This window comes from Elgaria multicarinata, chromosome 6, assembly GCF_023053635.1.
Source record: "Elgaria multicarinata webbii isolate HBS135686 ecotype San Diego chromosome 6, rElgMul1.1.pri, whole genome shotgun sequence".
Lineage (NCBI taxonomy): Eukaryota > Metazoa > Chordata > Lepidosauria > Squamata > Anguidae > Elgaria > Elgaria multicarinata.
Genome location: NC_086176.1, coordinates 50,780,119 through 50,793,496, shown reverse-complemented (window position 1 = coordinate 50,793,496; position 13,378 = coordinate 50,780,119). Strand labels below are relative to the sequence as shown.

General features: G+C 42.8%; 1 protein-coding gene across 1 annotated transcript in view; it reads left to right on the top strand.

The window, feature by feature from the left end:
• The first annotated feature begins 599 nt into the window (after positions 1-599).
• Positions 600-13,378, top strand: part of UBQLN1 (ubiquilin 1) — a 32,825-nt gene continuing 20,046 nt past the window's right edge. The window contains exon 1 of the mRNA XM_063129379.1: positions 600-1,004. Within this exon, the coding sequence (XP_062985449.1) occupies positions 840-1,004 (165 nt within the window). The 5' untranslated portion in view covers positions 600-839. The remainder of the gene's footprint in view (positions 1,005-13,378) is intronic.

Genomic DNA, 13,378 nt, shown 5'->3' with positions numbered 1-13,378 from the left:
TGCGTCTTACAATCGAAGAAATACGTTACTTTGAACTTTTGGAAAAGATGCCTAGTTTGCTCAGTAGGAAATGAGACAAGGAGAGTGTGTGTGTGGAGGGTGAACGTGCTATCAGTACAACAGTAATGGTTGTATTCCATCTGTGTCACCTCTGAAGTAATTTTATTTGCATTCAAGCAGTTGACAGTTCTGAGAAAAAGGGCAGAGGTTGTACAGGCCTTTTGCTCCATAGAGTGTTTTTTTTTTAAGACAAAGCCATCTCATCTCTCACATTCCTTGTCACCAACACACTAGCTTGCAAAACAAAACCCCAAGAGGTTGTACAAAGCAGACGTGCGATCCTAAAAACTACGCCACCATCGTAAGTGACCAGTCAGCATCTGCGCAGGCGCACGTACTTCCTCACCGTCGATTACGAGCAGGGGACATTCATTACAACTGCACTTGCGCAGTAAGTGCGCACGCGCCCTGACGATCTTTTCCACACACACACACAAAACAACCCACGCCCACCCTTGGCACATGCGCATCAGTACGAGCTCTATTTGTCCAGCGCCAAGTCAAGTCGGTTCCCCTTTTCTAGTAACTTCCCCGATTCCTGACGTCATCAGCAAGCGCCTCAGCTGAGCCGGGCTGTTTCCGTTGAACTCTCCGAGAGTGGGAGAGCTATTACAACGTCGGGGTGCGCGCGTGAGAGCGAAGGGGTGAGAGGCGAGGGGAGGGTCGGCATTACCCAGCGTTCAGCGCGCGGCTTGCCTAACGAGTAAAGGAGGCCTCTCTGCTGCCCGCCCGTCCGTCCGTCCTCCTTCCCTCCCTTCCTCCCTCCCTGCGCGCGCGCCATGTCTGAGAGCGGTGAGAGCCCTCCTGGGCCCCAGAGCCCCAATGAGACCCCCGCCCCGGCCGCCTCTGCCTCCGCCTCGGAGCCGCGGATTATCAAAGTCACCGTGAAGACCCCCAAAGAGAAGGAGGAGTTCGCGGTGCCGGAGACGAGCAGCATCCGGCAGGTGAGGCGGGGAGCGAGAGCTATGGAGGGGGGGAGGGGCGTGGCCGGTACCACCGCGCCGTGGTTGGGGGGAATTGTGGGGAACCGGCTCCACCGGCGTCTCCCTTCTCTTCCTGGGCGAGCTGAGGGCAGGCGTCGGCGCGGCGCCTCTGCGTAGTCACCAGCCGAGCTGCTGACGCTGGCGGAGCGCTTGCCTTCTCGAAGGCCTGAAAAGGGATCGGAGTGACTAGGCTGCAAACGGAACGCAGGTTTCTCTTTCTCTCTCTCGTTATTCTTTCAGGTAGGTTTGAAGGGGAGAAGATTCTTAGCCCGATCTTAGACGTGCTTATTTGCGAGTAAGGCCCGTGTCGTTTAGTGGGCTTACTCCCAAGTAAGCACGCGTTGGCTTGACGCCTTCGAGAAAGTCGGAGCAGACAAGCTGGTGGCAAGATCGTGATTATAGTGCTGGGGGTAAGGGGATGTTACTGAGACACGGCGGCTTTGTCTAGAAGAGAACACAAAGGAGCGAGGTCTGGAGCTCTGTCCTGTGTGTATGTGGCAAACTGCTACTAGAGTGGGGAACCAATGAAAGTTGGAGAGCCATTTCAAGCGTGGCAGATCTACTACTACTGTAAACTAGTGTTTTTATATAGAAATGCTTAGTACTACATATTTACCCCCGTATCAGAGGCAATATACCTCGAAATACCAGTTCCTGGGGAACATGAATGGGAGGGTGCTATTGTGGTCATGCCCTGCTTGTGGGTTTCCCAGAGGCACCTGGTTGTGAAAACAGAATGCTGGATTAGATAGGCCTTTAGTCTGATTCAGCACACCTCTGCTTATGTTTAAATAACAAATAGAAATTGGGTCTAGGGGGTTATGTGTAGCGATGGAATGTGTCTTATTTTGTTGCATATACACATGTTGGAAAGCCAGATAATCTCCATATGGCTTACATGTTGTTTTCTATATGGAAGTACTTTTTGTAAAAGTATTCTGTCACATTTGAAGCAGCCCACTGCATTTTAAGTTTCAGACATAAGGTTGATTACATCTAATGCAGTATTGTTACATTTCCTAGTTTGAACACCAGTAGTTAGTACTCAGGCTGAGCCAGTATTATATGTGTACAGGATTTTCTTTGGAAGTCCATGTATGTCTTTATATTTTGTACTTGAACATAGCATATGCCGAGTCATCAGCACAACTGTCTCAGTGCTTTTGGAGTGCTTTCTTTTACATCTCAATCTGTTAAGTGTTATATTAACTAGGCCTGGTCATTTTTAGCTGTGTATTATTAGAAAGTTACTATGAGATGTTAATGTCCTCAGCAATTGCAATAGCACAAAGACAAAAGCACAAAGACAAACTTAGAAAATAGGGTAGAAGGACGATGCTCTAGCAAGATCTAGAATTACTGTGGCTCATCAAGGTTGTGATAAGATTTTGAATCTCATTATTCTTTGAATATGCTGAGGACGTACTGTAATAAGTTATCTGAAATTTTATTTTTATGGTATTAGATGGTGTTTAAATCTGATGTTCATTAAATAGCAGAGAAGATACTGTGTAAGGTTCCATATTATTTGATTACAGTAGCCCAAAGACAGGACTATGAAATTGATGTGACAATAATTTATTGCTGCCCTAACAAATTGAATAATAGTAGCGATGCCAGCCAATTTCAGTGAATAATTCAATTTGTTAAGGTGCTACAGTTTGGTTGCATTTAGGAATAGGCTACATAACATTTAGAAGTGTGCAAGTATGTCTTTTATTTCTGGTATTCTCTACACTTTTAAATTGGTAAGAATTTGCAGCATAGTGTCATTCCTTGTTCTCACTGTGTGGAAGTGTTTAAAAGAGCTAGGAAATTCAATTTTCTTTTATTGCTGTTAGCACTGGATTCTTTTTAACAGGTACAGAATTGCATAATTCTTCAGTTTGAATCTTTGGTAGAGGGAATTCATGAACTGCTGTACTCAAATAAGAATGCCTTGCTTTTAATAGTTCTGAGTTTACCCATTTAAAACATTCTGGGTGTATATCTTTATAATACTTACTTTAATTAAGCACAAGCTAGTTCTGCCTGAAAAATTAACTCTTGTTATCACAACTATTATGTCCAGTTTAATATTTGCCTTGCTTTTCTTCCAAGTATAAATCTTACAGATCTGAATTAATGATGTTGGAAGCCAGCTTGTATTGAACTTTTCTCCTGCATCCTGGCATGTACCCCAGTTCTTATGTTTCCTGGGGAATGGCTTGCTTCATTCCCCCCTTTGTAAGTTCATTCCTGCCTTCCAGCCACAATGCACAGCTGCTGCCAAAGTAATTTGTGTGATATGCACTGATGGTTAGGGGTAGAATGAGGAGGATCAGCAGGAAAAGGAACAGAAAATGAAATGCTAGATCAGAGTACTTGTGAGAAATTGTGAGAGAGTTCAGCTGTGGGACAAATCTTGAGAAATATTTCAGTGCCATAGGCCTGGTTCAGACAACATGTAAACCATGCTGCTACTTAACCATTTTGTGGTTAAGCAGCATGGTTTAGCGTGTTGTCTGAACCAGGCCATAGTCTTGTTCTTCCAGGTTTTCAATTCCAATATACCTTGAGGTGCTGTCTCTGCCTCTTAAACTCTTTTTAAATTACGGTGGCTGCTACACTGGCTCAGGGGTGGAATGGCTTTAAACACTGGAGCCAACATGTTATTTTGGCTTCCGCTGCAATAATGAAGCAAATAATTGGGCTTTTAAACAGTATTTTTAAATGAAGATGTTGCTGATGTTGTAGTTTTTTGGATGGTTTTTTCTCAAGTAAAGAATTGAGAAGAAAATATCTGTAAACTAGAGAGGAATTTTGCAGTTTATTGGATAGAATCATAGAATAGCAGAATTGGAAGGGGCCTACAAGGCCATCGAGTCCAACCCCCTGCTTAATGCAGGAATCCACCCTAAAGCATCCCTGACAGATGGTTGTCTAGCTGCCTCTTGAATGCCTCTAGTGTGGGCATTCTGAGCACACTGTGGGATAGTTTGCTTTCTCCAGCAGAGAATTGAGAGGAAAGTACCTGTAAACTAGAGATGGAAAAACAAACCATAAAATCTATTTATATATTTTATTTGAATTGAAACTGAATTAAGCCAAAGTACTAAAACATGCTTTAAAAAGGAATAGGTTGATTTATTTAAAGACATTTCTTAAAAGAAAAGATTCTTAAGGGTATCTTACCCAATATGTGCAGAGAAGGTAAAATCTCCAGTCTCCAGACAAGCAAATAGTTCAGTGTGTGTTGGAGGTGAGCTTATTATATTCATTTCCGGCATTCTGATTTGGACTGAAATTGGAAATATTCAAGTTTTCTGGGTAGCTTATCCAGCTATTAGTTTCTACCCCAAAATCCCATGTTGTGCAATCTGTGTAGGGAGTAAAAGTTAATCCAAGGCCTGACAATCATGCCTTTTGCAACTGCAGTTGCAAAATCACAAGCCCAAATGAATCCACACATACTAATGTGTGGTGCAGCTGGAAACAATGCGGTGTTCTCTCTGCCCACGTTGCATGGTGCAATTCCATCTCATGATGTTGTGGGTGGAGCTTTCTGCTGTGGCTTGTTGTTTGATCTGGTGGACCAGTTTGCACGATTAAACAAGCCACTGTGGTTTGTTTAAATCAGCAGCATGTACCGGGTACTATTGGTCTAATTACCTGGCTGGGCACAGTTTATCTTGTCATCCGAACGCAGGGGGTATGGCTTGTTTGAGGGGGAAATAACAGTCCGATAACCCAACAATAGGCCATGGGTTATTTTAGGGTTGTTTCCCCCTCAAACAAGCCATGTTGCCCAGGTTCAGATAACAGCATGCTGCACCTAGGTGAGAAGTTAGGCTAATGGCCCTTGGTATGTGCCGCCAATTTGAACAAGTCACCATGGCTTGTTTTGATCATGTGAACCAAGTCAGTGTAGGCTCCTCCTTTTGATGTAGCCATAGGCTCAGTTTAGACAACACATTTCTCAACAGTAGTTTTAGAACTCCATGGTGGGGGGTTTACACCACCATTGAGAAATGTGTTGTCTGGTGGAGTTTTGTTGGAAAACACTCCACGCAGAATATCGACACTGTGCCGAGGAGAGTTCCTGCACAGCTGTTGCATGGCGGGCTCCATGGAGTTTCCTGATGCGTTGAGTTGACTTTTCCCACTGGGTACAGAGTTCTTTGGCAAGAGCGGCGAAAGGAAATAGTGCCACTCTAGGAGAGCTGCTGGGATTGTGTGTTTTTTTAGCAATGGCTGATGGGATACCATCAGGAGGGCCAGGAGAGGAGAGGGGTTGGAAGAACTATCAATCAAACATCGCAATGGATTTTACTCAGTTCCACGGTAGCCCACAGTCACACAATGGTGGAGTTAGAACATGTTGAGTGGAGTTTTCACACTTTGTTAACTGAGTCATATACTTTCCTTTAGCAAAAATTTGACTCATATTCCTGCTATAGTTGGATCGTGTGCTAGCTGGCAAGGCTACATCCAAAGTTAGATTCAATTTGCTCAAGTTAGTTCTGTCTGTTCCTTACTATTGGAAGGAGTGTAATCATGCTTTCACTCTAGAGAACTGGAACTACTTTCCAGAGCTGGCTAAGTAAAGTTTCAAAAAAGAAGTGATTTCAGACCTCATTGAATCATCCCACATTAGAAGTACTGTTTGGTCAAAGACAGATGTTGTACTTATATGACAATTGTAATTGCCCAAGGCAGGATTGAAAAAATCCTAGGCACCTAAAAAATCGATGTTAGTGCCTAGAAAATTAAAGTATTTTTCTTCCCTTTTTCCAAAACTCCAGATGTTAGATATGCTCTTATGATTATGGGTGGTAGATAGTCAAAACAAAGTTTCAGACGTGAAGTTTCAAGGAGTTATTTCTAGTATGAAACATATGTGTCATGATTGCTCACATGTGGACCTTATTTGAAATGTTAATAAAGCACAGCTTTTTGTGTGTGTGATACTACACAGAGGCTATTAATGGGTTTAAATCAGTGTGCACAAGCAGTTCAATATACTTTGTTGCATAATAGCAAATTAGTAACTTATTTGGTCAAATGGTTTATATGTATTACGAAGAAGTTCAATTGTTTCTGGAATAATTTTATATTTATGTATATATATAGCAGCCATCATATGTGAATGTATACAGAAATTCAAGAATGGGTTTTGATGTCACAATAACCCATGATCGATTAAACACATTGTGGGTTATCTTGTCATCCGTTTGGAATTTTTTAACCCACAATGGCTTATTTGCCTGAAATAACCCACTTTGATGAACCATGTTCTGCAGAGTGGATTATTTAACCCATTATGGGTTATCATGTTGTCCATTTTCACCATGTGTTAATTTCCTCACTGAAGCCTCATCTACAACTAGAGGCCTTCCGGGATGGGGAGGGGAGAATCCCAGGCTTACCTGCTTCTGGGATTGTCCCCCTGGCTCCATACGCCAGTGTGTCATCCCGGAAGTCAAGATCGACGTTCCGGCGTGGCGTGATTTTTTTTTTAAGGAGTAGGAGCTGATCTTGCAGAAAAAGGAAGGTAAAAAAACCAACCCTAAAAATTCGGAGCCAAAAAGTGTCGGCAGCCATCCCAGACGTGGCGAAATTGCTCCCCCCACCCTGATGGCCACAGAGTCACCCTGCGCAGCTCCGTGCCCGTTTGAAGAGCCCCACTACTCGCAGGGAGGAAGGAGGACCTGGGAGCCTGCACCACACAGCCCGCGTTCCTCGGGGTTGTCCCAGGACTGCAGGATAAATCGGGAAATCTGCGGTCCTGATTATCCCAGAACAACTGAGCAGTCATTCCCGCTTGACCTTGGGATCCCCTGTCATTTGGACACACAGGGATGATCTCGAGTTGACCCCAGGATAACTGGCTGGTGTAGATATGCCCCTAGAGTGTTGCGCGGCAAGAATGGTTCAGATTTCTACTGCTCTGCTCATCATGGGCTTTGGCACTATTGGGAACACATTAAAGGAACTAAGCCAGCATTGTCTATAGGAGGAAATGCAGAAATGTGTGTGATTGCAGGAAGAAATAAAGAATATATAGATGGGACTTGACCAGAGCAGAAGAAGGAAGGCAAATGAGATGATTTCTTGCATTTATTTAAGAATAAAGTTTCAGGGGGAAATACAAATTGATTGAGAGGAGTACTATTGAGAACATGTTAAAGCAACTGAGCCAGCAGTATCCATGGAGGAAATGTGCAATTTTGGTATCGTGCTAAAATTCAGCCCCACATTTATTGTGTGCACAAGCCGCCATGTTGAAAGGCTCAAGAAGAAAGGACAACCCCCTGGGTCTTAGATATTCCCTTAGAAATGCTTTCTTTGTTCCTGGCTCCTGTGTTTCCAAAAATGCTTAAGAAATTTGCAGTGTGATAAAGTTAAATGCAAACTTCTGCAAGCAGGCAAATGAGAGCCCTGTGCTTTCATTGTAAAAATAAGCAGAGACCATGGGAGAGATGCGCAACTAGATTATTGTGATATAGCACTAAAGCGCTATCAGGAACACAATGACTATTTGGTGCACTCAGGATTTTCCCTCCTCTGGGGTAATTGTACAGGGTTTTGATCATGCATCAGGTGTCTCCTGACTAGGATAGTCTGTTTATGAAGTTTCGTCCCAATCCTGCAAACTTCCAAGGGTTTATAGCCACCACCCCTATTTTGAGACACCCAGGGAGTTTGCTCCCTGTAGTTCCTGCTGCAATGTAATGGGTGAAATAGCACCACTGCTCAGGTGGAAAAACTGCAGCGGGATTGGGGGCAGGGCCAGATTAGGCACAGTTTAATAAACTATGCACAGTAGTTTATTAGCCCGGTCTTGTAGCAGGGGATCGTGGACTATATAAAAAAGAAGCTAATGTGAGTAGCTTATTACGTCACCATGGCCTGAAGTGAATGATATTATTATTATCCTGCCTCTTGTCAAATGCTGGTCCTCAAGGTGGCATTGCAAAATTTGAAACATATACATTTAAAACCTATAAATAGAAATATTCAAAGTTAAAAATATATTAAATATATTCCAATATTAAAAATTTAAACATTTAAAATGACTGTTTTAAAAGTCCTTGGCACAGACAGAGGTCCCAATTATACGCCAAAGGCCTGCCGGAACAAAAAAAAGTCTTTGCCTGCCTCTTAAAGCACATCAAGGAGGGAGCCAGTCTAGTTTCCCTGGGAGCAGCCACCGAAAAGGCTGGGTTCCCACCATGTGTGCCTGTGATGGTGGTGGGACTGAAAGAAGGACATCCAAACACAGCCACTGTGTTCAGCTCCTATAAGCATTCTCCATTTCTACAGCACAATGATTGTTTACTCAGAAGTAAGATCCTTTGAGCTGATTGGGGCTTCATTCCAAGTAAGTGTGCACAATATTGCACATGTGCTAGAAGTCAATCAAAATCAGTGAATCTTTTACAGTAACAAGCAGTGACCCATAGGTTTGTCTCTAATCTATCTTCAAAATACATAAAAATAGAGGACTGGCATTTCTGTCCATCTAAATCAGATATACTTACATTCTGCCATGGTTTTACTCATTACCACAATCTTGCACTGTTCATTCTTTCAGATTAGGTATCTAACAGATTTGATTTCAGTTCAAAAACAATAGTTTATTCTTGTGACCTTAATAATGAAATAAAATGCAGTACATAAATCTTCTTATTAAGAACCAGAAAAGAAGAAATCATTCTGCTGTTCATTGGCACACTGTAGTTCAAACTTGCCTTATGTTGAACAACTCTATAAGGTCATTGAAATGTTTGTTTAATGCAGTAATTACAGCTTCTAAAGCTTTTAATTAAAAATGCAATGTATGAATAATGAACCACACAGTTTTAAAAATGAGATTGATGGTATTTGACTTCAGCCTTATGAACAGGCCCACAACATTTTCAGATACCTGTGTACATGCAGCTCTGTTAATAATATATGATAAATGCCAAAAAACCCAATAAAACCCCTTTCTTACCTAGTCACCAGGAAGCAATTATTACACTCTTGAAGCCTGTTTCATTTTAATTGTCATTTAGTTTGACTTCAGTTTTTCTAAGATAAGGGTGTTTTTCAAATGAAGTTTTAATCATAAGATCTTGCTTGCGCCACATTTGAGTTGGTGAATCCTTTATAGGTCTTTCAACATGCAGGTGGTCATTATTTGTAATTAACAAGTAGCCAAACATATGCATGAAACAGGCCAAAGGCTTCAGTTCTTTGCGTTTTTAACTGAAAATATGTCCCATTGAACTTGGTGGGACTCACCCCATGTAAATGTGAACAAGATTGGCCTGCAGCCCAAGCTTCATTAAATGGAAGGCTTTTGCCATTGTCTTTTATGAGATGAATTTGCAACATTATTCTGATGTCTCCCATGGGGGAGAAAGGGTCTTAGACACAGATTTCCCAGTAGGTTCCCCCATTGTGCTGGAGTGGAGGAATACCCAAAGCCCCCATCCCTGCCACTGGGGTATGCACTCCTGCCCCAGTCACACACTGCCTCCCCCCCACAACAGCATCTCCCTCCAGTCCAGTTGAAAGGTCCTTTTCGATGCTTGGGCGGTGATGCAGTTTTGGCTGGGAGAACAGCAGCCCCGGGGGGGGGGGACTTGGGATGCACAGGGACGGGCACCTATCACCCTTCCCTGTGCATGGCACCCTTGCTTCCACAGAAGAAAGAGCACTTTCCCAGTTTTCCATAAGGATCTCTTTCTCTCTCTCAACCTTGCTTTTGAGAGCTGTCATTTTTTATACTCTAAAGAACTATGTGGAGATAGCAGTCACTAAAGGGCCTGGATGGTTCCTAATCATGCTGGGGAGCAAGTGGGGGAAGCCGGTATCCTTCAGTTTTCTGCTGCTGCTCTCGATTGCAGCATTGGAAAAACAAAGGAAAAAATCTAGAAAAAGAGCTGTGCTTTAAATCTGCAATGCAAGTCAATGGATATCATCTCCATTGATTTGCATTGCAGATTTAAAAGGTGCCCCATGTAGAAAATTGGGGGTGGGGTGAAATCTAAGCACTATTGGGGTCAACGCAGTTCTTGGCCATGCACACACTGATTTTCAGCTTTTTCATTTATTTCTCCAGCCCTTGTTGTACCCAACAGGACTGTGGAATTAAAGAAAATACTGAAAATCAGGGGTGGGGGAGCTGAAATTCCCCCACCCCCTGCCAAGGACTGTCAGGAGTAACACAGTCCATGACAGGTAGTTGGATTTCGTGCCCCCCACTGCAGATTTTTGTTTTTTTCTTTATTTCCCCAACCCCATTGTACATAATAAAGGGCTGGGGAAATAATAAAAAGGGAGACCCAGACCTCATTGCTGCTTGGTCACCTGGGATGCAGGCTGGAGGAGGGGGTGGGAAGTAAGCTACACACAGTAGCTTATTTGTCCAGTTATGTGGGAGATACAGTAGCTTGTAAGCTATTGTGAGTAGTTTATAAGCCACCATGGCTTAAAGTGACGTGAGAACCCAACCAGTATGTCCACAAATATTCCTAACTTCCCCCAAGCTCTACTATGTGTGGGTGGGGTGGTGGTGGTGAGCGGAGTGACTGACATGTCTACCTTCCAAGCACAAGGAGTGGTGTATAAGGACTTAACCAATCATGGTGTTTTGCGGGGGGATGTTGAGTCTTACTGCTTTGCTCTGGTCTGTTCTCTGCTCTTTGTAAGTTTGTTTTATCTGAACCCTAGGGAGTGCGACAGGAATTATTTGTGGCTTGTGTACTTAATCCTTCCTGATTCCTTATCCTTACCAATACTTATTTCCAACTTCCCAGTCTGTTTCCTAAAACCCTTCCTTTCCCATTCATACCCTTATCCTTCCTCAAGAAGTTGTTTCATTTGTTCTTGCTGTTTGTTTCTTAGTCTGTCCTGTTTTTTCTTAGAACTTAAGTTATATAAGCAGTTTCAGTTCCTTTCCCCCTAAACCTTTTCCCCGCCCCCCTATTTTGGCCCTAGTTCTATAGGTTTTACTAGCATGACAGTATTCTATATTATACTTTTTTCTCACTGTGCTCTTTGTGCTGTGTACGTGTCTTAATTAGTTTGTTGGGTGAACATTATTATACACATACATGCTATAACCTATGTACACACTAAAACTCTTACTAAGGTGTGTAATGTATTAGTACATTGAGAAACCAGTTCATGGTGGCTGCAAAGCATATGGTCCCCTTAGGGACAGATGAAGAGTTGTTCCTGGCATTGCCCATGACCAGCTGACTCCCTCAACCCTCACTCAAATATCCAGTGTTTGTTGGCAGGAGCAGACACAATGGCTCCACTCCCACTGCAAAGGGGGCTCCTTTAGTAAAGGGAAGCAGCAACACTGAATCCATGGCAGTTTCAGTGCTGGAAAAGAGGTGGACATCTTGCTAGATATTTTAGAAATATGCATGTCTATATTGACATTGGCCCACATCTGCCTAGCCGCTGCTCCTTCACTGAATTTCTCAACTGCAAACTTATCAACTCAGAGCTTCAACAGTCTGCTGCTCTTTCAGTGCAGTACCTCAGTTTTTACCACTGGTAAAACACAACTTGTTCCAACATGGTGTCTCAACTCTGTACCTAGTAAAGGTATTTCTCAGTCTCAGCTGCCGCCTTCCTGCCTCCACTTTCTACCCACTTACCTGCTCTAACAGTGGAGTATCTCAGGTTAAGGTCTTGAAATACTTTGCTGCTCTATCGCAGTGCCCTGCCTGAAGTAATATCAAGACAGTGCGCATGAGGGCATGAGATAGCACTGTCCGTCTTCTTCTGACTTCGGTACATTTAGCTGCTCTACCTAAACTCGTAAGCTTGTGGGTTTTGCTGCTCTCGCACTATAAAGTAATACAGATAAAGTAATACAGATATTGGGCTTCTTTGAGAAGGGATTGCCTGCAGCAGATAATGGTGCTCTATATAAGTTCGATGCTGGGAGGGTGTAGTCCCAGGTGCATGCCTGGAAAATGTTGGCTGACATTTTAAGTCATTCTTCTACTGTATGCCCCATCCATTACGAACATTTGTGTTCTCTATTTTGGTCTGTGTATATTGTGTTTCCATATTATATACTATTGTGCACAAATATTGCACTTCCACAGCATTGATATTAATCATAATCAAACCATTTTGTGGTGGCAATCACATTGGCCTGGTTTGCTCAATCACTGCAGCCCACTGATGGGTTGTGGCACATGTGGGTGGCCATTTTGAATATTCAGCCCTCGTTGGAGGATTGCCATGGTTTGTTCTATCATCTGAACCTGGGCAGCAGCAATAGTTTGAGGGTTAAATAACCCTACAAAAAGATTGTTTAACACTTTAAAAAGACCCTGCTACCCAAGTTCGGGCAGCATGACAAGCTGGAGTCAGGGCTTGAATAGGCAATCTGCTTTTTATTTGAATTTCTGTTTCAATTTACACTACTTTTCCTTCTGAATTTCATCTCTTCACTTATGATATCAAACAATTTAAAAGTATGCTGTTCATTGCCTCGCTTTGTAGTTCCCTTCTCACCCCAAAATCTACTTTGGTGCCTAGCACAAAATCTGCTGTATCTTTCTTTTTGTAAATTAGCAGGTTTCTTACCCAGGAACAGCTCTACAATGTCTTCTGTTTTCACACAAATTGCCCAGTATATAATGGAAAGTGATTAACAAACCTTTTTTAACGACCACAAAGCAGCAAAGACTGACTTTGCACAAAAGCTTTGCACTTCCCTGTCTGAAATTTGGCAGGCTTTATTCCACAGATGGGGCAACTATGCTAGCAAATTTGATTTTATTCTTCCCCCTCCCACGCCAAGTCATAGCCATTCGTTGGTTTTCAATTGTATTAGTGGGAGGCACAAAGTTTTGGGCTTCTCAATCAAGATTTGAATTTTGCTCCAAATCAAATTGGGTGTCCTCCTTGATCTGAGGCAAATTAAGCTAATTTCCAAATTGCCGAATCAGAGTCTGAGCCAAATCAGATGCTGGTGCGTGCTCCTAGCATATAAAGCATGTAAAGCACATACTGCTTGCATATAAAGTAAATAAAGGATCACCTACCACTTGAGATGGCCCAAACACTGCATGCGTTATCTGAGACTCTTTTCTGATAATCTCGCCTGCTGAAGTTAGGTTGTTGGTGACAGCCCACTTATGCAGTACCCTGCCCAGTAGTGTTCTCCTGGCATGTCATCCCATTGCAACGTAAAGACCTTTTTGCCAGGCCTTTAACAGGTATTACCAGTTCTCTGGGTTTTTTTAATCTGCTGTGTTGAAATTTTAAGCTGTATTTTTACATTTGTTATGCTTTTTTGTTTTTGCATGGTTTTAATAACTTCTATGCTGCCC